Here is a 26,505-nt window from a genome sequence, read left to right as displayed (position 1 = left end):
GAAGTAGAAGAAAAGCTTCAAGCAGAGTGCAAAAAACCCATTCTGTCTCCTTCAGTTTGAGACAAAGGGCACGAAGGACCAATCTTCTGGCCCACTTTGATCCATGGGGGAAAGGGGAATCCACCTCCCCTAATACATTCAAAAACTACAAACAAGTGCATACATGTTAAAACACTTGGAAAATGGTTTAATGATGTTTACAACAGAAATTAACTGTACAATTACAGTAAGTTTAATATATATAAAAAATTACAGCAGACAAATGCATCTACACAAAATCTACCTTTTCATTCTGATTTACTGTAATCTACACAATCTCTCAATGCCTACAGCTATCTGTAGGCAACCACTGGGAAAATAATAATAATAATATAATAATAATAATAATAATAATTATAAAGGACATCTTTAAAGAGACAGCATTTCGCCTTCCTCCTCACCCTTAGTGTGATCAGCAAGGTTTTGAAATGTGTGGGACTCTCACATTTCAGTCTCAAGAAAAGCTTGGGTTGGGTTTGGGTAGGGTGCTCCCATATGGCCCTTGATTTCAAGTGTTCTGCTGACCTCAAGTGTATAAATGCAGTGTATGAGGAAGGGCAAGAGAAAAAAAAAACCTCCCAGCCAGTGTAAGCAGGCAGCTGCACAGAGCAGTGAAACCATTAGGACCGAAAACTTGCCTTATTTAGGGAAAAAAAAAGCAAAAAGGGACTGCCCAGATGCTCCAGACATTCACAAATCCTCACCTCTTTGGAAACTATAACCGGATTCAGAAGAAAGGGCTTGGTTTTCCACTCTCAATTCTTCATACAAAGGGGTACTTTTCAAACTAACATGTTAAATAATTACTTTATTTTTAAAATAAAATTTAAGCAACTTCCTCTTTGGCCCATCCCTTAAAAACAGTGAAAACCCCTTTACACTGAGAAAGAACCTCAGGTCAATGGGGGAAAAAAAAAGAACATGCTGTCTCTTTAAAAACAAAGAAAGAATCCCAGTTGGGAGCGGCCATCAGTGAAAATGCAATCCAAATTGGCGGTCTGGTGGAAATTCCTCATGGAATATTATGTACAGTTTAAAAACCCTTTGCAGTTGGTTTTTTTTCTTTTTATTATTTATGAACACCTAGGCAGTGAAAACTGTTATGTTAATACATACATAGACACACCCAAAACATACAAAAATACTATTATTTCAAACTACTAAGAATAGGACAAGTTCAGTTATCTCCATGCTATGACTTTAAGAGCATTACACTGAAACAAACAAGAATTTAAACGACAATTTTTTAATATCCCAGAAATATACCAAAATATACATCTAAGCTTTGGAATTACTGAGGTTAGACTAATGCAAGTGCTGGGTAATCGTACTTAATACACAAGTCTAAGGTTCTGCAGGAAAGAAATTATCTTTGGTATCTGCATCAGGCTAATAATATTAACATTTGGATTTTGCTTTGGGATAGAGCTTGTATGACCCTAGAACCAAACACCCCCCAATCAACTGAGATTAAAAAGATCCATGTAAAAAGTTCCTCCATTTGCAATCCCCCCCCAAAAGTTAAAAAGTCACAGGCATCTACCTAGCATAAAAGGTTGAGAAATACAATGCATAGTTGCACAGTGGTGCTGCAAAAATAAAAAGAAATCTAGAAAAAAGGAACTAGAGGAGAAATGAAAAGCTGCTTCTTCTTCTTTCAGGGATTTCTCACAACAGGACAGCCTCTTCCAAGCAGTGAAGGGGGGGGGAAAGCTCAGAAGTGCACCTCAGCGTGTATTAATCAACATCACCCAGCCCCCAGAGGGTTAAAGCACCCAGCAGAGCAGCCAATCCTGCACCCAAGTCTTCAGCTCCTCAACCCACCTGCGAAGCCCCCCCCGGGCCGCCCCCTCCCAGCGCCTGCGCCCCAGATTTCACCCTGGAGCAGGGAATTTCTTCCTGGGGTGTTTCGGAGCCCCGGGCTGGGCAGAGACCCTTGCCCTGGCCAGACCGGCCTCACAGATGGGCTTGGTGCTGAAGACGCCCTTTGTCTTTGGTTTGTTTGTTTGTTTTGAGTTTATACAATCATTAGGAAATCTTTGGTTTTGGCTGGAAATTTTAAAAGAACAAAACAAAACAAAGAAACCGCCCCCTCCCGACTTATAGCAGCCACCGTGACCTGACAAAGCTTCTCTTTCCCATTGGGGGTAGGGGAACTACATTCAAATAAAGATGGACCGGGTTAAGGATGCAGCTTCTGGCCAGGTTGGGGAGTGGGGGAAGGGATACAGGATTGTCAAATAATAAAGAAGAAAATTAAATATTTGGAGATTTCTATTTTTTTTTCTTTGTTTTTTTTTTCTTTTTTTTGGTCATGTTAAAAAGTGAGTAGCATGTACGCAGCACTGGGCTGAGAGTGCCTCGGGGCCCTGGAGTTCAGTGTGGCCCCGGGGTGGGAAAAGGCAGCGCGGGTGGCCCTTTTCCGCAGAGAGTGGAGGGGAGGGGGTGGATATTCACAGACTAATCAAGAGGACCCCTTGTAACCAAAGGAAATAAGATAAGATTGCAATTTGCCCTCACTTTGCAGTAGCTTTTAAGCAGCGACATTCAGAGGCGTTAGGGGGTCACCTCCCCAGGTTGCAGGTCACGGGGTGCTATAGGCCAGAGTTCAGTGTTAATCAAAGGAGGGAGGGCAGACTTGGCAACTCTGTGGGGTTTGGAGAAAGTTAAAGCAAGTTACTCAGTTACGAGTTAGAAATGAGGTATACGACAGCTCCTGTACCTGTGGCGGATAAACACCCCACACCTACTCACACCTAGCCTTAGACACTACCACAGAGGAAGGAAATGGAACAACAGCACTGGCGGGGACGCAGAAGCTCCTGCCCAGGTCCTTCCCACGGGCCGCTGGCACACGAGGCGCCCCAGGGGCCCAGTGCTGCTCCAGCCCTCGCCAAGCCACCCGCGGGGGGCTCTGCAGCGGTCCCTTCCCTTCCCCGGCTTGCAGGGAGGCGCAGTCTGGCTCCCCGGGAACTCGCGGGGAGCGGCCCTGATCTCCAAGTCTTTCGCTTTGCGTTTCCCCCTCGGACTCGCTCAGGTGCCAGGAGCACCGGGGTCACGGAGGCCGACACATGCAGAGTGAATGGGGGAAGAACTAAAGGTTTTGTCTCAACTGCCTTGTTCTCAGGACACTGTCACGGGTGCTCTTGTTCCTAAATTGTTTCCCAAGGGGGTTGTGCGATCTCCACGATTTGCCCCTTGGCGTGCCATTCCCGAGCTCTCAGGATTCCTACTGTTCAATAATTTCAGGTTTTTAAAGCACCGCAACGTGCCGGCTTTGAACGCACACGAAGTTACGACATTCGGGGAATGGGGCTTCAGTAGCTGCTGCTACAAAATTCAGCAAAGGCAGTGTGAATCCTGAAGTGGGGCCTACAACAGATAAGACAATTTTGGGAGGAAAGGGGAAACTAACGTGATAAATTAAGTATCTTACGGTATTATGTAAAGCTCTGCCGGAGAATATTCACCAGCAGATCAACACAGATTTAAGACAGATCAGCATTTTGGTCTGAGCTACTTGACAATGTCCTGTTTGGTAGAGAGATGAAATAAGGCAGAGGGGGTATTGTTCCAGTTCTGGGGCTGAGCCTCAGCAGCACTAAGGAACGCCAAAGGGTATCATCTTCCCTCGCCTCCCACAAGCTGTTTCATTTCCTTCCTCAGATTTGTTTTCCATAAAGCACACCTTGTTTTCCACTTCTTTTGTTCCAAGTGCTCTTTTCTTTGAGAAGTCATTTCTTCAATATCCCTATTACTATCTATAAATCTAACTAGCTCTTTGAAAAGTCACACAATATTAATACCACTTTTACATAATGTCAGAACAACAATTCTATTAGTAAAGCTTTCAGTGAAGTTCTGCAACCCGATTGGTGTCCGGAGGAAGAGTAGCTGGACAACCTGCCTCTCCCCCTTCCTCCCTCCCTTTCTTCACAAGAGCTCACCAAGTTCACTGATAAAACAGCTCAGCCCAATAGCACAATACATGAACATGTACAAGGCTGCTTTGGGGAGCAAAGAAAGGAGTCTTCAAGGTCCCTCCCTTAAGAGAAAGACCATATGCAAAAGCTGTTGAACAGACTCTGACCTTGGACTACACTGCTTCCACATTTGAAGGAAAGAAACAGTTTTCCCTGACTGTATCCCAACATCAGCCTAAGACCTGCAGCACTGGGCAAACCCCACATACTGTTTGTCTTCACAGAGCCAAAGCAACTCTGTGCAGAAAAGGTAGGAGTACCCGAAAGAGATGAGGTCCTTAGAGAAAGGGACACTGACCCAAAGCTCAAAAAACCCCCACCCAGCTTCTCCTCTTACCCGCTCTGAGAACAGCAGAGCTGACAACTTATCAGTGCCTTTGGTTCCCTACGAGGCCACTGGGAATTCTCCCGCCCCAGTGGAGTTGAGCTCCTTTAGAAACCCACCTCTCTGGATCAGCGCACACAGCCAGGCGCACACACGCACTCGCACACACACCCACGCACACCCCTCCCCTCTTCCCCTGCTCCATCAGCCTGGAAGGGAAACGGGAAGGGAGCCTTGGAGTCCGGTCGGAGTGGGCTGCAACGCCCTTCCCAAGGCAACAACCACTCGCTCTTCTGCTACTCCCACCGCAACACCAAGACGTAGGCCAGGAGAACGACCCACTCCCTCGCCAACAACACCTCAAAGCTCCTCTCCCACAACCGTCTCACAGTATTTCAACCCTTTCAGGCAGACCAGCCAGGTGTTAGGAGTAGGTTAGCTTTCACCTCTCAGTTTGGTTTTTTCTTTCATAGTTTTTGGTCTAGACAGGATTAGCATTGCTATTAGAAAAGGAAGTGTTTAAAAAGTTTTCCACCTATTATCAAGCACTACAAGCCCTACATTCAGTAACAAGACAAGGGGGATAAAAGGAACCTGTTTCACTTTTGCTCTCCCAGATAAGATTAAGATGCGACAACCATTCTTGTCCCTTCCCGAAGTTAAACACAATGGACCCAGTTCAGCTCTGGAGCAACTCAACTGGAACGGATTTACACCACCGAGGTTGATTCTAACCCAGTACAGCCATCTCCTTTCCCCCGAGCCTCCCAGGTACGTGTTGCCTCATCTTTAGATCCCAGTGAAGGGCAAGGAAAGGCCAAGAGGGAGGGAAGTGTGCGCACACTCGAAAGGACCCTGAACAGCAACCCCATCAGTAACCTGCATGCCACCACGTGCTGTGCTGCAGATTAGACCACAGATAAACCAACCAAACAACAATCCCAAACCCAGGAGCGACAAAATGTTTCCTTTGGCAAGACAGATACAAGGAAAAAAATTTATGAGCAAACATTTTCCTTCTAACACAGTCAAACCCCCCTTCTCTGCCCCCAACATCCACCCACCCCCACCCAACCCTATAAAGTTGTAACCTATAAACAGGATCTCAAATACATACAGCATAATCATGTTTATCAATCATAATAAACATCAGTTCAACTAAACTCTACAGCTAGAATTATCTCCACTATTTATAAAGTTTGCTTTTCTCTTCTGATTTTTTTCAGTTTAAAACCAGTTCTGCGACAATGCTAAGCTATGCTGAGGTATTTTATGAAGGTGCCAGAAGCCAGCTGCTACCCATAAGTATTGTTCTCAGAGCTGTATGGTGCTACCTTTTGCTGAGGGAAGATGGGGAAGGAACAAGGAGGGAGAGGGGAGGAGGGAAGGAGGGAGGAAGGGGGCCCAGACTATTCCAGTTATGGACGGTTCTTAGCAGGGTATCACTGACAGAGTTAAAAGCAGCCCCGAGACAAAGCTCAGTAGTTGCTCTGGGTTTAGGAATTCGGTCAGAAAAGAAGTAGTTGATACGTTCTGCATGCTGACCTTATTTGTCTACTTGACTAAAAGATGTCTTTTCTCCCACAGTTCAACTATTTCTAATTACAGTGCAGTCTTCCTAACGCCCTCCTAACAGCATCCCACGGGGGTAAAAGGAGTATCCTGGGAGAAGTGGCAGACAGATCAAATAAAAATAGACAAGCTGAAAAAATACCAAGTTTTTTTCCATGTGTTACTTCATGTGTTCATATGTGAAGATATGCAAGCAGAGGAATTGCTTTTCATTGTTCCTAAAGCACTGAAACTGCTTGCACTGACACAGAGGGAACCAGGTACTGTTCAGATCACAGAGACAAAGATATGAACATTTTAAGAAATGGCAAACAGTGAGCCAGCAACTTTCCCACAAATCCTCCTCTGTCAAATATCTTTAAAGTATTTTAGGGGACCTCCCTGCTGGGAAGAAGAGGAAAAACTCACAAGCAGCAACAGGAGGTTCAACAACTGAAAAGGGCAGAACTTGTGCAAGGCAGGTATCTTGAATTCTGTATTGCTATAGTACTTTGGGAGGGACAGGTAAGACGTACTGGTTTCAAAAATACAAAGGAATTTGAGTTGGCTGTGTGAGAACACAGTGGGGGCAGCAGGCCAGCTTACTCCTTTGGTAACACTCCACCCTAGGCAACAGTCAGGTGTACATCCAACAGGGATACCCAGGCCCTGTGGATATAAACATGCTTTAACCACTTCGAGCAGAACATGAATAGGGAACAGTGATTCTTCATCGAGTTAACACGGCAATAAATAGATCTAAATTTTAAGCTTCCAGTTGGAAAACAAGTATCATTAAAAGCTCAGAGCAGATGCACTACTTTGTCTGACCTAAAGCACTCCAATGATCATGAGAAGCTACTTGTTTCTCGAAGATCATTTTGTATAGTAAATCTTTATCTAAGAAAATATTAATATTTAAGGTAAATCAGATGTCGTTTTAAGTTTAATATCTGTGATATGATTCCAGCTGTAACGGTTGTGCTGCTCCATTTGTAACAAAAAAGAGGGAATTTCTGTTTTAAAGAATGTTGCTTTACAGGAATGTGGACAGAGTTAGGGAATTAACACTCCTGCATCCTTTACTAACTCAACTGTAGAAATGTGTCAACACAGTGGCATTTAAACATTAGGTCATGGTTCCAAGAGAAGTGTATATCTACATACACACCATCTCAGAGTAACATGATAAAAATGTACTTAGACTAAGACATACTGCACAGTAACTCAGAAACAAAATAAATCCTCTTAAGGAGGTTTAAACACACAGATATAACTATTGTAAGCAGCCACATCTGTATGTACTTTCATAAATCATAAATCATTCTATGGTGACTACTGTGTTCTGAGGAGATCAAGTGTGCTAAAGCCAAAGTGTGCTAGAGCAAAACATGTTTTTCTTAACATCAGAAAAAAATGTCATCACCAGGCTACACCTCCTCCTGAAGCCATTTTCTAAATTATTCTTGACCTTCTGTATCTGTGCTTCTGTAAATGTTTTGCTTTCTGAGCTAACTGTTCTCATCTGTAATGAGAGAGTTTTTCACCTTCTCTTTTCCTGCATGTGTACTGTGACATGATTGTAACTATGAAAAGCAACCCTCTCACCTTTAAATACAGGGACATGGAGCTCTGAAAAAGAGATGCTATTATCCTTTTCCAACAACACCATCAAATTCCTTCTGATCATATTTACTGGGCCTGTATACAATTGTTATCGTTTCTTTTCAGATGCATCAATTTCTGCTGCCAGCATGATTATGATTTAAAAGGAAACTTCTGCTAAGTTATAGTACGTGATCTCACGTTTTCATGCTCTGAAGGAACACATATGCTCTAACTAGGCAGAGGTACATTCCCTGCCAACCTGATTTCCATATTTCACCAAAATGCCAGAGGTAGCCAGCATCCATAAGGAAAAACACTGATAGGGACAAAAAGCAGGCTCCAGGAACAACAGTCAGTCAGTCACAGGGATGTTTTAGGACAATGAATCAGAGCACACTGGCAATGGATGCCATGGGATATGTCCTGTTTGGGTAGTATGTCAGCTTTTGCAAGCAAAACCAAGCTCTTTCTTGGATATGTGGTTACTGAGTTTCCAGTTTCTCTCAGAAAAAGACTTGCTAAGAAATTCCCTGGAATCTGGGCCCCAGAGAGGGTGATGGGGTAGAGAGGAGGAGGGTAAGGGGGTATAAGGTGCTCACACCAAAGCCATGTGACCAATGCAAAGGTAGTCAGGAAAAAAAGCAGATTTTTATAATAAATAAACCATCCAAGCTGCATTAGTGTTCCAGATATGTACTCAACAAGACCCTCTCCCAACCACAAACCAGCAAGAATGGGACATGAAAACTCATTCAGACAGCTAATGGCACAGTCTCTTTGAACTTTGGAAAGAGGATTTTCCACTGATTTAAGGCCCACCTTTCTTTGTGTTTCCTAGATATATGCAAGGACCGTGCCCCCCCACCCCACCACAAAACCCTTAGGGAGTAGAGGATACACTGGAGAAAAGACCAGTAGTATCCTCCCTTTAACAAAAAAACCTTCCTGATAAATTGTACTTTTGCACAGGCATTGGAAGTAAGCAGGAACTTTCAGAGCCAGGAACCAATGCTATAGCTGCAGTTTTCCCCATCCTCTTACTTCACTGAAGACAAGTCCCAAGGACTTGGCATTCCTTTGGTAGAAACTATAGTCCATGCTATGGCCTCCAGGCAACATAGTGGGTACCAGCATCTCCTCTTCTACTTTTCCCCCGCCTCCCTGAAGCTCACCCAGCTATATCTGTTACTGCTCTGAAGACATTACTGTGGGCCATTTCCACTTTTGCAGTATTATTCATAGCCCTAAAGTCTCCCACACAGCCTGAAGACACAGAGACACATAAAAAACACTTAGATTCATCCACACTGGGGGGATAAAGGTGGGACCTGTTGGATTAACAATCCTCTGACATCGCCATTCTATTTACACATCAAATAAAAGAAAACAAATTAAAATCAAGTTAAGAGTCTGCCCCAAGGATAACACAAATTACCAACCAAAAAAAAAAAAAAGATTAAAAACAAGCAGCAACTTTTATATAAAATTAATAAAAACAAAAGACAAATGAAAAAGAAATTGTCAGTAGCATCTATCGCCTCTCTGCATCTGAACTGCACTTATACAAACTAGTCCATTAGTACAGCAGCTTGCTAGAAATTGACTTTGGTTCAAGCTTAGTTTTAAAAAAATAAAACATAAAAAAATCAAAAACACATAAGAAACGGTGGACGGACATTTGTTAGTTTCCCTGCTTGCAGTTCACTAGTTTTGAAGTTTTAGGGGTAATTGGTTTAAATATCAGTAAAACAGGAAGGTGGAGAGTTAGAGATGAACAGAGCAAAATCATGGCGGTGGGGGGAGAGATAAGGGGTTCTGCCACTTGAGTGCAAACACAAATCCTACATGCTCAGGTCACAAACCAAAGCATATGTAGAATTTAAAGTTGCTGCCTTCCGGATCTTGGATGAGAAGCTCCAGGATCCCCCTGAATCATCAAAATAATGAATATAGCTGCATCAGCTAATTATTTTAGGACACTCCGGTGACAAAAGAAAGGGGGGGGGGTAGGAGTGGGAAAGGGACTCTTCTAATATCCTCACTAGCTAAAAGTAATTTAGTTTTATACACATGGCAGAAACCTTTAAATCCATCAGGAATGGAAAGTTCCAAGTGAACTGCATTGCAGTGATCCAGTCTTCTCTTTTTTTGTTTTTTTGGTTCAGATACTGGATTGTATATTTAAGAATATACGGATCTAACTTCTGTACAGTTCATCACCTCTTCCTCATCCACAGAAATATCCCTTTGCTACATGGATCAGACCCGCCCTTGCAAAGGCAGTGACAGTGACAGGCGACCCCGACGTGCCGCTCGGAGACGCTCATTCCCGGTTTTACTCAGCGAGCGGCGCCGCAGCTCAGAGACCACGTGAGATGGCTCAGGTGTGTGCAAAGCCCCAGAGCTGTGCTGGCATCAACAATGGCAACTTCTGCTCCCATATTCTTGGCTTCTGGGTTTGGCAGCCAGAAGCGCTCCTTTACGGGACAATTTTTCCTAAATACGACGTTGGAAGCATCGGAAAAGGAATATTGCTATGAACGGGGAGAATCTGACCTTTTGAAATCCCGTGCCAACCCACCTGGAGGGAATTTAGAATTGTAAATGCTGCTTTACATACTGCCAATTAGCCTGGGCAATCTGACATTTTTTAAACATTTGTGTGTGCTCTTGCACAGCCAAAGGAAATCACTGGAACAGAAGAGCCATCGCAACGTCACACAACCTGCCCTCGGGAGGTCACATCCCGCTCTCTGAAGTGAAAGGAGCCAAGCACACAAAGCTCAGAGCAGAATTTGGCCATTCTGTCTTAATAATTGAGAGAACTGCAGCTCGGAACTAATTCCTACCTCTGCTTGAAAAGCAGAGACCAGCCTGGAAGTTTGCACACAATGATCTCTGCTGCTACACTGAGCCTCCTGCACAAATGATGAACGTAAATCCTTCTGACCCCTACGAGTAGGCATTAGACAAATTCAAGGATGAGGAAACTGTTCAGAACGTTCCCAGAAGATTAGGACAGAAAGTCTATTTGTGCTCCATTCTTCCTCTCCACCCCCCCGCCCTCCCCCTCGTGGTGTGGGAGCTCGCTGAAAATAATCCAGGAGCAAAGACAAACGCGTCCAAACTATATATATAAAAATAATAATAATAATAATCATAATAATAATAATAGAGATACACCAGTAATACAGGCCTGCCTAAATTGTACCAGTTAAGAAAGGAACCCCCAACATGATTGATACGATTATAAACACCTTGTATGACATAATGGCCTGTACAACAGACCTATAAAATGATAATTAAAAAAGAAAGATATTTAGACCAAAAAGAACCAAGAAATCCCCTTCCTATGTTTGAACTGATAACCCACCTTAACTTGTCATTGTGACTGCTGGAAATGATAAGTAGTCCTTTCACTTTTTTTGTGTTTTTGTGGTTTTTTGTTTTTTTGTGGTTTTTTTTTTGTTTTTTTGTTTTTTTACATTTTTGGTTAGAAAGTTCTCCGATCCATGAAGCGATCCTGAAAAGACAGTGTTTATTATAAAATTAGGCAAATGTCTGTCCCAGCTTTAAATCCTTCCTGTTTCGCTTTTGGTTTTTTTTTTTTATTATTTTATTTTTCTTTTTTTTTGTTTTTTCCTTCTCTCTCTCTCTCTCTCTCTCTCTCTCTCTTGTCCCCAGCAACACGGTGAGAGGATGCCCATGGCATTTTCAGTTTATAAACCCTGCTGGCAGCCAATCCCACCGCACAGTGAAACAGGCTGCTGGCAGCACAGCTCAGCCCGGCTCACTGTGCCTTGGAGGCAGTAGTGGTGGTGGACGTGGCCCCGCTCCCAGAGGCCACCGTGAGGAGAGAGTTCTGGATGGACTCGGCTGAGGTGGAGGTGGCGTGAAGGCTGGCGACTGGTCCAGAGGCCCCTGCGGAGGCTGCAGCTGCAGAGACCAAGCTAACTGGGTTGCTGGTGAGCAGAGAAAGGTTCTGAGGGTTCAGGAACAGAGGGGCAGTTACGATGTTAGGGGTACCTCCAGCATTGGCAAACACCAAGTTTCCAGTTGCATCCAGTGATGTTATTGGAAGAGAGCCACCAGATGCAAGAGCTAAAAAAAGGGAAAAATCGAGCAGGGAGGAGATAACATTAGCAGTAAGCAACAATGCAAAATGTGCCTAAAAGCAAGGGGGCTCTGCATTTTCCTTTCTCTGATACCTTTGCTCTGTGCACCACTAACGATGGCTGTCTCATCATAGGTTGTTCATTTTTTAAATAACAATCAGACAAGACCTTGCAGATACTAAAATGCCTCTGTTGTTTGCTTCTGGGCTAACCCCATTGTGCCTTTCTTCAGACCTTTAAGCACAACAGTGATCTATGTTTCCTGTCAAAGAGAGCCTGTACATTCACCAGCTTGCACTGGAAAGGGTTGAGATGAGTGTTCCTGTGAAATGACAGCTATCAGAAGAAGAAGAAGGTCATGTAACCTTGACTGTAACATTTTGAATGTTGACATATAACCAACCACTGTTGCAACTTACTCTCACCGGTCTAGTGTTCAGTCTGCCTCAGATTATGATCTCCTAAATTTATCTCTGACGCTTTATGAAATGGTTCTTTCTTGTAACCTGGAAACAAGATTTGTTCAGCTAGTTTAGGGGATATTTGAACACACAGGTTAGCTAGACCTCCTGTACTATGATAGACCATGAACTGAGAACAACTTTTGCTGAAGTCAGTGGTAACTTCTGACCACATCTGGCACTCCCAAAATAAATTTTTACTCTTCTAAACGAGGATTTATGTATTTAAAGTTCTCCATAAGGACTTTAGGAGGCAGGATCTTTGTTGTAGGTTCTTTTTAAATACATAAGAGGACAAGAATTCAGGATCAAGACTTGCTGAGAACTGCCCTCCTAACAGACCTCAGAATGGTGCAATTCTGCTCAAGCAGACTAGAGAAGAGCTATAAAAAGCAAATCTCCAGCCTGCTGAGACACAGGCCAATGAGGGGAGGAGAACAAAATAAATTCTAGAACACATTCAATATCTTAAGTGCCTCCTGTAAATCACCCTAAGATCATACACATCTGATTCCTTTCTGTAGTTGCACCTGCTCTTATCTCTGTGATACACATTTAAATTTTGTAAAACCTCAACTCCTATAAAATTTATGTCCAGTGCTGAGAAGTCAATGTTCTTCTTTGGCAGAGAAAAACAAAGCCTGTAAACTGAAGCTGTATGACAGAGATGCATTAATAGGAACACTACTGACCTTGAATAGTTGCCAGTGTACTGTTGCTCATCAGGGCTGGGCTGAGAGCACCACCTAATGTCCCTGGATTGAGACTGAGTAAGGCACCTCTGCAGAAAGCAAGATCACAGAAGAAGGGGAAAAGGGAAAGAGTGTTACTTTTTAGGAAAGGTTGTCACTGTTCATAAATACATCATCATATTTAAAATCAAAAAAAAAGGAGGATGAAGGAAAGACCAGAGACTAAGGACTATTTTTAGTTGATTTTAGTTTTCCCTCCATGAGTGATTAATGACAAGTACAGGCACTGGAAATACATGACTTGTATCGGTTGTTGCTGTAAAATATTTTTGTACAGTATTTTAGGGAAAGTGCCTCTTGTTAGAGAGCTATCATCCTCTCCCAAATTGAGATAAGAAATCTGTAAACCAAGAGGAATTAAAGAGACCAAGAGTCATCTCTCTGAGCAACATTTTTAAACCTACAACTCCAACAATTGTGCATCTTTTACAATTTCTTGCTCATAATGGAGAAATTAATACAGAGGGGTGAAGTGGGTCTAGGCACTCTCTCCATTCTAGAATTAGTTGGACAGATTCTGTGATTCAGTGGTAAGTTGCAGCTCTTAAGCTCTGCAGTGGATGAAAAACTTATAACAACGTTGTTGCAATGCAGCTTTTTCACCTTTGAAGCGAACACAACATTTGTGTACGTGGATGGGAATGGCAAATTACCACCTATGAGTAAACCTTCAGAATTTGAGATAAATGGCACTAGCATCACCATGAAAACAGTGATACATAACAGCAATTTATCCCAAGAATCCTCCTTCCCTCTTCTGTTCGCCTCACCAAGAAGGGCTGTGCAAAATTCCTCCTTACCCAGCTGCAAACTGTGAGGATGCCATCAAGCCTGGGTTTAGTCCTGCTGCAGCAGCCATGGCAGCAAGACTTGCATTTGCAGGCAACTGTGCAGCTCCTTGTAACGCAGCTGCTGCCGCTGTTTGCAACCCTGATGCCGTTACCATCACCTGGCTGGTCCCAAGAGGGGAGGACAAGGGAGTGGAGGTTGTCTGTGTTGTGCTGGTCTCACTGGCACTGGATGCCTCTGAAGTGGAGGCTGAGGCAGAAGGGGAAGGACTCAGGGAGGGTGATGTCACTGCTGAAGAAGCTGGAGGTGCTGTTGAAATCACTGTTGCCGTGTTGTTAGAGGTGGTTTCTGTTGTGCCTGGAAGATTGATTCTAGTTAGATCAGTACAAAACACAGATATGGCTAAACAGAACCCCCTGCCCACCTGAACAGAGCTGCACACCCAACTGAGAGAGGCACAAACACACATTTCTGTAGTACCAAGAAGCACCAGGGGTTCAAATGAAAAGCTTGGACTACGATGAAGTGACACTTCCCAGAAGAAGGCTGAGGAGCTCTAGAAGCCAGCAATGGAATACAGAGTGTTTCATTTCAGCATCACCTGTGATTTTTATCCCCAGACAAGTCAACTCAATGGTCACAAAGACAAAAGTTTCCTAGCAGAACAACAAGGAACAATGACAAGAATGTCCTGGGATACCAGCGACCAACACGAAATGGTATTTTTAAGAATAAAAAGGGAAAAATGGTAGAGGTTGATGTAGTGTCAGGAGAAATCAGCCCTTACCTGTGACTGACAGACTAGTTACAGCAGGACTGGCCAGAGGGAGCACGGGGTTGACAGTCAGGGTTGTAGCTGCACTGCTAGTCACAAGGCTTGGCGTGGTTGCCACCTGGAGGTCAAAAACGAATAAAACTGCTCAACTGCTCAAAGACAGACAGAGTTAGCTACTAGAGCTGGATTTCTTTCTTCCCATCCTCAGCTGAGGAAGTTATCAAGGAAAACACTGCATATGAACTATCTTTTTTGTATTTCCATTACTTTATCATTCAGTGGAACAACCATAATACCTTCTCTAATCACCAGCAATATCTTTATTCTTAATAACTCAGTATTTGAAAGGAGATAAATCCATATTGTCTCAAGACTGCAAGTTAGCTCTCTCTTTCTTTCTCTCTCTCTCTTTGCCTCCCCTCGAGGAGAGCACTTGTTTAAACAGAGTCATTCTTATAGAAAGAGTTACGAAATACATTTTTCTGCATTCTTTTTCTTGTTTAAACATCTTTTCAGCTTCACACCTCTTTCTATGATAAAATTATGTCAATGCCAGCATTACCAAAGGTATTTAGGGTAATGTGTTTACACGGAGAAGTAGAATAACATTTCACTTTTACTTGACCAAACTATAAGCTTTATTTTGATAAGTTTCCTTGTGCCAGAGGAAGGATCTCTGGATTTTAAAACATACAAATGCAGTTTTCACTTGTGGATGGCTTATTACAAGAAAGCTACAATAAACTGAAGATATCACAAATAAACACAAAAGATTTAAGGCTGGAGAAACCAGCTTATGAGGAAAAATGAAATATAAGGAGAGAAAGGACTTTTTATGGACAACAAATGGTGTCCAACAGTAATATTTGAAGGCTGTTATACATCAATGAGAGAAATGAATCCTTTAGAATTGCCCAAGAGAATGTAGCCAAGGATATAGGTTAAAACATTCCTCCTTTCCCCTCTCTTACCTTAAGTTTATTATCAGAGAAATATCTCTCATGCTGCATATCCTCTTATAGGGAATCAAATGCTTCATGCATTTTAAACAAGACTGGGGCAACTGGGACAGATCTAAAAGCTTTCTGCCTATCTGGAATAGTGCATGAGATAAAGAGGAGCTGGATACACAGCACACCTCCCACTAACGCGGCCCAGATGTCGCATCTGTCATCTGTCCACCCAGCAGTTAAGGCCAAGGTCACAATCCATATTTCAGGGCAGGGAATGACCTAGAATTAATACAGCTCACCCCGTGGTCACAGTGACTGACTTCAGCCAATGCAAAACCAGGCTGCCACCAAAAGGGGCCTTCCCCTCCAATCCTGCTTCAGGGCCCCTGCCCTCGTGCAGCCAGGCTGCAACTCACACTGGTTATCCAGCCATATGGAAAATTCATCATTGTTCCTCACATGGCTAATTTGCAGTCAAACTAGTAGACTAAGCCCAAGCATCCTATGGACACAGTCTCCAGAGCTGACACAAGGAATCAACAAAGCACACAGTCAGTGAAGGCTGGGGGCAGCAGGGCTGGAACATCCATTTGAGCCGTAGCACAGTCTTAGGAGAAGTTTACAATGACTGAAAATGCTTTGTGAAACATCACTGATAAAAGGGAGACCATGGTTCACACCTCAATTTCTTACATACAATGGCAGATTGTAATAACAGGAAAGTTACTGTAGGAAAGCTTCTTTAAGTTGCAGTCTGAGTGAACCTGCACAGTTCCTAGAACACACTATCATAAATCTCCCTGCTTTGGCAGCAAGGCATGCAACCTTGCTTTGCAATTGGGGAAAAAATAAAGAGTAATAGAAAAAGAGACTAAGTACATTTAACACATCCCTTCCCCTGAAACAAAAGGTTGCATGCACACACCCTGGGACAAGGATGAGGGGAAAGAATAACACATCACCAAAATTAATGGTTTAATGAAGTACTGGAAGATATTAGCTACTACGGTGATGAGGGTGGAATAAATACTACAGAAGGACAGCTACAGGCTACATAAATTCCACCACATTCCTATTAGCATAGCTACTATGAAATCTAATAGCTACTGTTTCTATTTATGAAAACAGACCTCCATGGGCATTGGTAGCAAAGATGCTGAAGGAACCTTGATGCATGTGTTTTGTTACTCTTATTTTCATGAAGTTTGTGTTTACCTGAGGCAAATACAAGTGTGGGAAATTAATAACACGAGTATTAGCTAAACTGTTTCTTTGTTCCATGCCTTTTTTAATATAAATAATTTCTGACTAAAAGTGACAACAATGGTATCAACGGATTTGCATCATGTAGGTCTCCAAACGATGCAGTATCACAGAATGGTTCATGCTGGAAGGGACCACAGTGGGTCATCTGGTCCAACCTCCCTGCTCAAGCAGTGTCATTCTAGAGCACATGGCACAGAATTGCATCCAGACAGTTCTGGAATATCTCCAGCAAGGGAGACTCCACAACCCCTCTGGGCAATCTGTTCCAGTGCATGGTACGTTCTACTGCTGCTCATTCACTTATCAGAGCAGCCAACACAAGAGGGGAGGGGTAGAGCTGTTAAACGTTTTTTTATTACTATTATTTTGCAAAAAAAAATTTGGGTTAGAGGGAAGGTCCAGATATAAACTGGAAGCACTACCTGAAATAAGTTCAAAGCAATAAACCCAAGTGCAAATTTGCCAGTCAGAATATTTGTTTATGAGCTGACTAAATAAAACACCCACACTGAAGGCCTGACTAGTGCCTGATTTCTAAGTATTATCTTAGACAGTATCCAAGAGGAATATTTAAAATGCCAGTAAAATCTAAATATGTGAGAACAAGTCTGCTGTACAAAGAAGGTGCAGCACGTGTAACTTCCACAGTGAGCAGAGTAGAACTACCTCTTTGAGTGAACTTTGCCAACACAGTTCTTAATTCTTACCAGTGAGGTTGGGCAAGGGAAAATTGCTTTGATGGGCGAGCTGCTGGTTCCACCACTGCTGGGTGGGTTGATCCTTTTCTCCTTCTGGCGCCGGTTACAGAACCAAACGCGGATCACCTCCTTCTCCATGTTTAGCTGGTCAGCTATCATGGCGATCTCATCCGAGGTAGGCTTTTGGTTCTGAGGAAAGGAAACAGGGCTTGAAAAGCTGTGAAATTACCTTTGGAGGTTTTTACATTGTAGCCTCTTCTTCAGTAGGCAGAAATCTGGATGGGGTGATTCAGGTCCAGAACCTGATCAGTGGTAGATCAGCAGAGACAAACCATAATAGGTGCTTCTGCCCTCCAGCTAAAAACCTTACATTATATATGTATAGACTGTTGTCCCATTTATCCATCCTCAGAAAGGGTAATGTTTAGATTTACTGCTCAGTATACTGGAATACAAAATCACAAAGTCAGCAAACTGCAAGAACCAATGGGTTTTTTTGAAGGGGTTTGTGTGTGTTTGTTTTTTAAAGTGAAGCAGACACTGATGTGGGCTTCTTGGCACAGCTTTTGTATTCACCTTGTTTAGTGCTAACACTGTCCTAAATAGCACAGTAATGGGCTCACTCTAACAGCTCTAATTGCTAACCAAAGTTTCTTCCTTTCTTCAAAGGCTGAGCACAGCACCAGGATCACTGACCTCCAGGAAACTCTTCTCTAAGGCCACACGTATGTTGGTCTCTATGCTGGTGCGTTTCTTCCTCCTACGGTTCAAGCCTTCGATCCCTTGCCCTGGAGAATTCAGGGCACTTGGGCTGGAGAGAGTTGAATCAGATGAGAGGTTTTCTGAAAAAGAAGAAAGTAACACAGATCAGGAGGTTTTCTCTGAATGCAGTGCAGTCTAATGCAAGTGTTCTTCATCTGTGCAAGGTATGTTAAGACCCACTCTGTATCTACTCCAAATACAGAGAGATTTATGGAGATCACATGCATTAATCATTGTATCTACAAATTACAACATATACTTGAAACTAAAAAGCTACAAGTAAGCCCAGAGGGTGCTCTCTGCTCCATATGCTACCACGTTATCCCCCATAACAAAGTTTGCCTCCTATATCTCACTCCACTCCACACTCTCTGCAAGTCCCAGTTTAAAGAAAAAAAGCAGTAACTGATATCCACGAGCCAGAGCTAAAAGTTACAGGCAATTATGAAAAAATCTGAGCAGGCTGAACTTTCTTTTACCCACTAGAGGAAGAGAAGTTCACAGTCAGCTTCACAGTGTTCAGACTCTTCTCTCTGGACATCTTAGCAGACATTCAGTGCTACCAAACAGTCTACACAGCAAGCAGCTCCCCCTCCTTAGCTTCACCAGGGCTCTAGCTGCTAACCCCTAATCCTGTCTTCACAGAGCAACAAAGAGAGAACACTTAACCCTACTCTGTAGCAGGAAGTGCAATACAACCAACAGGCAAGTTCCTGTAGGGAATTTAAACAGGGAATTTATGCCTGGAGTTCCCTCACTGCCCTGGGGTTTGTGGGTGGTAAGCAGATGTCAAAGTTCACAATGCCTAACATCATTTTGGTAGACTCAAATGGGTAAGTATTTTCTAGATTTTTTTTTTCCCAGTAATGGCACCATAAATGTGCTGAAACCCTTCCTCAGACTGAAACCTGTCAGAACAAGCTGAGTTCTGTGACAATAAATCCTACAACACTCCCATGTAGAGTAATGGAAGGAACCATCAGTACGCTTTTCCTCCCTGCTTTTATCTAAAGGTAAAATGAATAGCCTTTGAAGTCATCTGAACCTTCTTTTCCAAAGATTTTCATGAAACTGAGTCAGAACCAGAGACAATGGTTCCCCACTTCCAAGCTGTGAAGGACCCCAACACCGTTTAGAGTCCTTAACTTTACAGATCCAAGTATTTCTTCAGGCTGGCAGGAAAAGCAAATGACGACACTCCCTGCAGCACTGGACTCATCCAGGATTGCTGGAAGGTTTGGGGATCACTGGCCTGTGGGCTAGAGCACTCAGTGTGGAGATTTTTATGTTTTCTATCACAGATCTAGATACCTAAAGATAACCCCTGACAGCACAACAGAGTGACACTTCCTTTTCTCAAGGCAGGACAAATTTTCAACACTGCATGCAATTACTTTCAAAATTTCAGAGAACACTGCAGGCACCAGCATAAAGCTCTCTCCATTTCGGTAAAAATAGGAAGGCACACACCATCCCTGCCATCTGTTTAACATACCCATCAGTTTTATACCATGTACAGTTGCATACTTGGAAGAAAAATCTGGCTGACAGAACTCCTGAACACTTTCTATCCTGACACCTAGCACCTCTGTACAAGCTCCTTTTGCTGGTGGGAGATTAAAAAAAAAAAGAACACTACTAACACTGGCATAATGAATAACTTATATCCCAGGAAAAAAAAATATTATAGGAAGGAAAAAGCAAAACCTAACCCACCAAAAAACTCTTCCTGTTGGGAGAGAGTATTTATATGGACCCTTGGAGAGAGATGAAAAGAATGCACATAGGGGTGTGGAAGGAGATGGATGCAATAAGCTCTGCCTACTGAAACAACAAATCATGCAAACCTCTCTCTAATACACATCTGAAAAAGAAAGCTGGAAGAGGATTAGAAGTTATATGCATTAACATACATGAAGGAGGAAAACCATGACACATATTGTACCTCATCCCATGCAATGACTCATCTGTCTGCAGAACACATTTCTAGAAGTTCATACTGGAACTATTTTGGATGCATACAGGCACATGGAAAGGGAAGCACAGACCCTTATTTCTACACCCTTATTTGTCCCATGGACAGTTACAAAGACTGGCAGCTTCATAAAACCATAAGGGCACCAACGAAGCAGTTTTTCCAAATCCTACTGACTTTGGTAGGCTGGTGAAGAAATACACAGACTCATTCACCTGCATCATTGAGCCACTTTTCCAGAAGTGGCTTTAACTTGCACATGTTCTTAAAGCTGAGGTTCAAGGCTTCAAAGCGAGAGATGGTAGTTTGGCTGAAGTCATTTCCATAGAGTTTGCCCATAGCGAGCCCAACATCACCCTGGACAAAGAAAGAGAAAAAAGGGATTCACTGACATAGGCACTTCCAAAGCAAGGAATCCTGTCACATTCTCGTGTTCTCTTAGTGACTCCACTGCTGTGTGGGATTTCAGTTGCACAGAAGCTTTCTCAGTGCTACCAAGATTCATGCTAAAGCAATAATCATAGAGAAATGTCAAACCTCAGTCACTTTAACCATGTAACTCTTTCCAGGAAATCCCTGATGCTTTGTCTTCTTAGCATTATCACTGAGCAGCACATTCCACTGAATATTAACTTGTGATTTTTTTCTTAGTTCTTTAAAATAAAAAAAAAAAATGGCCAAGCTCTCTTTAGGAGCAGATTCAAGTTTCTGCATATTTCACACAGAAGAAAAAAAGTTCAAATAATCAGAAATGCAGTGAATTCATGTTGTCAAATTGCTAGAAAACACTTTTGAAAAGATGTCTGCGAACACATATCACAGTTAAACAGATGCAGAAATATTCTTATCTGAACTTTTAGTATCTTCTGAGGTTCAAGCCAAACTTCTCCCCAACAGATACATATTTCAAAGCAGATAAGAAGTTGAACCATTTCAAATAATGATTAACTGTAGTCTTGACTATCATTACCCATCTGCCAAAAAGCTATCCAGGAGATTTACAGACAGATGCTCACCTCTTCATATCTGTTATTGCTTTTCAAAACTCAGTTTTATGAGACATTCTGCTTATCTTAATATCTATCTATCTATCTACGTAGTACTTTGAAAGTTTTGTTTAAAAGAAAAAGTCAATCTGTTCTTGATTGTGGCCATTAAAAACACCATAGCATTTTCTTGCTTTGTTTTAAAGCTGGAAGGTCCTGCCCTTCAAAAAAACTGTATTTCTACTTCAAGTACACTGTTTGATCTAAAGTAGTTTTACTTAGATTTTTATTTTTTAGCACACAAAAAAAAGTACGAGAAGTCTAGAAGAAGAGATTGAAAAGCTTGAGCATTTCGTTAGTGGAGTTTAATTGCAAATAGGTTAGTTGGGTTGTGCATAAAGCTTGCCTTTCTTTTAGGTCAGATCCACACCCACAGTTTGGTGTGAGTACACTAATAGCATGCAGAGTGGCCACACACAAGTGAGGAAGAAAACAACCTTCGATAAGCTTCGTAAATTGTGCAGGTTGTGCAAAGAAAACAATTTCCTTCCTAGAAGAGGACCAGAACAATTGGTTTGTGTGCCCTTCAATCAGAGGAAACACGTGGGAATTCACATTTATACCTCTACTTATATGCCAGGATTCTGTGCATTTTAAAACTCATAAATCATTCCAAGAAGAGTAACGTGGATGCTCTGCTGGGTTTATGAAGAAGAAAACCTGGCTATGTAAACCATTTTAGAGATAAGTTGATTTATGTCTTGGCAGGAAAGAGTTATGAAATTTGCTCCAGTCCCCCAACTAAATTTAATTCTGGTATTTATGTTGTTCTTACTAACATTTGCCATCTGATTTAAAATGAATAGTTAGCCATTTCTTTGTCAATGCCAAAAGGTGGCAGCATTTCAGTTGTAGGCAAAGGAATTTCCATATAGGGATGAGAATTTTATATATTGAGAAGGACCACTGAAAAGATGGATCGAACAGAGTATAAAGGCACTGTACACACATCTGATCTACTCTGCACATTGAATGAAGCTCTGGTAATGATCTGCAACTGATTATAAGATACATCATTGTTGTGTGTACTGGTCTGTTAAGAAGCTCAGATGGACTAGCAGAGGTAATATCTTTTACAGAATAAAAATAACATGGTCTAAAAAGTACACTCACGTAGCTTGAATTAGACCAAGTAATTAGTCACAGGCCTGCAATCATGCTAAGATGCAGTATGTTCATTGTGCCTCTGTATGTCAAACATGGAGATATTTTTGAGGGAAACAAACAGAAGGATTTAAATCCATCACCCACTTTTCAGGGTGGGAGAAGAGACAGAACTGCTGAAATTCAAAACAGGTTATATTGTTCACGGCAGAATGTAGTAAGTGATTAGTTTGCAATGCAAACTAAATCTTACAATTATTTTTGAGATGCAGGGGTGGCATGAGTCTGAAAAAGCTTGCACTGCCACTGGAAATAAATTTCTTTTATCCTCTGAAAGGCAGTCTATTTATCCAACTATAGGAAACCAAAGTAATCAGGGTCTCTAATTATCATCCAATTATGCAATTAGGTAGAAGTTATTAGAACAGCCTAATTACACACATACCCACTCAGAGTAGGATAGGAATGACCAAATGCAATTTTAGCACATTCTCAAGATTCCCCTTTTTTAATCTCAAAAGCAAACACTGAAACGTAAGCCTGAGCAGTTGTGTTCGTTTTTCCTCACAAGAAGGCCAATAAAGAAGGGTTAAGATACAACTTAAAAAGTCCAGTTGAGCCTTTATAATCATCTCACAGGAGGGCAGATTAAACATAATAACGAGAGATCTACATGAACCTCCTCAGTCAGGCTATGGGAAAGCTATTGTATTTTACTCTATTCTGTTCTGCTCTATTCGGGCTTTTGTGTGTGTCCATCACTTGTATTTCTGTGCCTCCCTCTAGTGGAAAGAACGGAGGGAAGGAGGCACACACGCCAGCAAAATGCACTTCATTTGACTAAGAACATTCTGTTCTTGAGTTATAATTAAGATGCTGCCAGGAACTTTCATTATGAACTTTGATTTTTCAAACATTTAAGACTTTGCCAGAAAAATAAATCTGACTTCAGCACATACTTTCAGCTAGAGCAGATATATTCTGGGGGGAGAACAAATCATGTATGTTGGACTGACTGCTCTGAGCTCAGACTTTTAAATGCTTTGATTTTTGCATACTCTTTCTTCTAAGCAAAAACATGCTTATGCTTAACCACAGAACCCTGCCAAAATTAACTGTTTACCTGGACAGATATTTTAATTTTGCAGGGGGAAAAAGCTCATTTTGATATTAATAAGAAAGGACTCCTGGATTCAAGCAGCTTTTCCCTTCAACAGAATAACAGAACATACAAATGCACTTTGTAGTTTTAATTGTGCTCTCCATTCAACCATTTTCACTAGGTTCAAGATTACTTTTCTTCTGCTCTATGGGTATTTCTGAGCTTTTAAACAAACGAAAACAAACCACAACTCCAGTTCACCTCTGTAAGGAGAAAACTTCAAAGGTGACAGTCCTTTCAGGTTTTGTTTAGGAACCTTAGCAGAAGCATTAAATACAGAAATCATTGATGTTTAATAGGAAAATACACTTGAGAGATAAAAACCCTTTGATATCCAAAGCAACTGCACAGATGTGATACACTTTTTAAACACACAGAGCAGTTAATTGTGCTGTATGATTTTTGGAACTTTGTACTTCTGAAGGCAGCTTTAAAGTGCTTTGTCCCATTCATGTCACATCCTATAGAATGAATAGTGCACATGCAATGACATCTGGAGCTGGTAAATGCACGTTTTCCCCTGCTGGGAAAATGGCTATGCTTTAAAACCAACAGGGAAGTAAGACGGATGTATGGCTTTTTCTGTTATTTCTTAGAAATCCCCTACATAAAGGCCAGAGCATAACCCTATTTAAGCAAGTTCTCCTAGGAAAAGATGGAATTGCAGTCTCTCTCCAGACTTGAAAGATGAGACCTCGGGTTCCACACTGGCAGGCACTAAGGTACGCAGTCTCACCTGAGTGAATCCAAGTTTGATCCGTCTTTGTTTGAAAGTCTTGGCAAACTGCTCAAGCTCCTCAAGGTCACTGGGCTCCTCCAAGCTGGGAGTGTCGATTCGCTTTGGTGTTGACTGGCTCTGTGGAAGTGGCTGAATGGGGGTCGCTGCTATTGTGCGTGTTGGGGTTGCTGGCTATTAGGATAGCAAGGAGGAGATGAAAATCAGACTTAAAAAAAAAAATAATCGGCCAAAATTAAATTTAAATAATAAAAAAAAAAAAGGTCTTTCTCTGGTGAGAAAGATCGATGAATTGGACATTTCCTGAGATCTGAAAGTTCCTCCAGTTTATTTACATTCCTCTCCAGAGCGAGCAATCACAATCCAGAAAACTCTATTAGTATGACAGCCTTTTAAAGGCTCTGTCATAACCAATTAAAGAAGAGATGTTCAGTGATAACCTACAACTTTCATTTGCTGTAGAAGCTGTTCAAAGAAAGGCTGAACACTCTTACTTGATACATTTCTAACATTTATAGACAGCTTGGCATTCATCCCTTTTTAATCATTTTAAAATTGAATTTACTGCTTGTGTGAGGTGGCAGATTGTCATCAGCCCAAAAGATTCAAGTCTCCTGTTTAATCCTGGAAGAGTGAGCACACACAGGTGCAGCAAACATGCCAAGTTTCTTCTAATTCTATCTCTTGTGACTGACTCGACTCTTCCAGTATGAAAAAATTTTCCAGGAAGTCCACAAGAGATTCACTATTCCTGAACATGGGCATACCAGAGCATTTTGCTATGCAACAACAGTAAGTATCTGAAAAGAAATGAGCACCGTGGAAAATAGTAACAGGTGAACAAAATATCTGGTATTGCACAGTTCAGGCTTTATGTGCAACAGGAACACTGGAAACGTGTTTTGAATGCATAACTCTACCTTGAGGAACTGAGATGCAGAGACAAATCATTTGCTCTGGTTGAAGTCTATTCAGTTTAGCTGAGGTTCCTCAGTAAAGGTGATTTCATGCTTTTTTATGTCCTATGCCCAGCTCTGAAACTACAGACTCCTTCAGGCCAAATAAGAACAGTCTCAGGGCTGTGCAGCACTACGGAATCATGCAAAGTGTATGCAAAGGTACAGAAAAGGCTCTTCTCCAAGAAATGGCCTACACAGAGCTGAGTCTTTATGTAGCCCGTTATGTTGTTTTTCTCCTGGGTTACTGCAGTGTTTTGCAGTGCACAGCAGATGGTAGAGGGAGGTCAAGATCTATAATTCCATTACTTGAGAAATAACGTAATCATATATGATCTTTCTAGGATTGCAGGTACATGTGTCCCACTTAAAGGTTTTTAATATTTTTTTAATTTACACTAATCATAGTGGGTAATTACTGCAATATGTCTTTAGTGATTTCACCCACATTACGTAATTTATTTTTTATTAGTATTTTAACATTTTTTTAAAACCCAACTGTAATTTTCAGTGAGGAATCATGCTGCTACCTGAGGTATGAACTACAGAGGTGAGACAAATTCCATTTTCCAAATGGTACATGAAAACTACTACAGGTGGTATAATAGAAAATGTAGTTTTCTAAGACTCAGACACATTATTGCAGACTAGAAAATTCTTATATGTAACCAAGTTGGCAGGAAGATACCATATGATCTAACATGGTATTTGAGAAACAGCATGCAGTCATGAAACTAAACTGCACAGTAAAACCCAGAGCAAAGCACAACTAAATTTACAGGCATGTGCAACCTTAAATTGCTTTTCTTACAATCTGAAAGCTTAACCTTAGAGTTCTAATATTTTAATAGATATCAGAATATTTTAATATTTTATTTCTAACAATCTCTTCACTTCCACAGATGGTAACTGGTAAGACTGGCAATGACTTAGCAATGATATCACAATAACTACCTTATAATAAAGGTAGATCATCACTGCAATCTTCAGAAAAGTACTTATCAGTAATCCTCTTTTTGAGCTTTTTAGGTAGCCCACACCCTGCTGCTCTGAATTTCATAAATTTGTAAATTATCCAAGAAAATCTTACAGGAAATCAAACAACGCTCTAGTGCCATTAACTCAAGCTATCAATCCTGAAAATTTCCAGCTAAAAATAAAAATTTAGAACATTAAAGCCTGAACACACAGGTACATTGGGGTGGGAACCATAAAACTGAACTATTTAGAAAGACGAATTTACTGTTATAGCTACAACATCTATTCAGGTAACTAATACAAAGGGTTCATTCACTTGGTATAGTTTAAATCCCCTCAAAGCAACTCATGAACTGTAGAAATAAGCCTGACCTGCGAGGCAAGGGTGATGCTTGGCTGAGACTGCAGGAGGTTGGCTTGGCTTTGCTGAGGTAGTTGCGTTAAGAGATTCTGCGCTTGCAGGAGACCTGG

At 41.7% G+C, this 26,505-nt stretch overlaps 1 protein-coding gene across 12 annotated transcripts in view; it reads right to left on the bottom strand.

Annotated features, from left to right (window-relative positions):
- Positions 1–162: 162 nt before the first annotated feature.
- The window catches only part of POU2F1 (POU class 2 homeobox 1), a 115,901-nt gene continuing 89,558 nt past the window's right edge, over positions 163–26,505 (bottom strand). For 8 of the 12 annotated variants that reach the window (XM_051780053.1, XM_051780054.1, XM_051780056.1 and 5 more), the window contains 9 exons: positions 26,407–26,501; positions 24,101–24,274; positions 20,268–20,409; positions 18,012–18,157; positions 17,325–17,504; positions 14,411–14,516; positions 13,635–13,980; positions 12,775–12,863; positions 163–11,607 (listed from right to left, as the gene is read on the bottom strand). In XM_051780053.1, the coding sequence (XP_051636013.1) occupies positions 11,297–11,607; positions 12,775–12,863; positions 13,635–13,980; positions 14,411–14,516; positions 17,325–17,504; positions 18,012–18,157; positions 20,268–20,409; positions 24,101–24,274; positions 26,407–26,501 (1,589 nt within the window). In that variant the 3' untranslated portion in view covers positions 163–11,296. The other 4 variants (XM_051780060.1, XM_051780059.1, XM_051780061.1 and 1 more) reach the window with 4 other exon arrangements.

The sequence above is a fragment of the Manacus candei genome, unplaced genomic scaffold (genome assembly GCF_025592945.1).
Source record: "Manacus candei isolate 608988 ecotype Guabito, Panama unplaced genomic scaffold, ASM2559294v1 h1tg000014l, whole genome shotgun sequence".
Classification (NCBI taxonomy): Eukaryota; Metazoa; Chordata; class Aves; order Passeriformes; family Pipridae; genus Manacus; species Manacus candei.
Note: the sequence above shows the minus strand (reverse complement) of the source record. Positions and strands in the feature narration are given on the sequence as shown.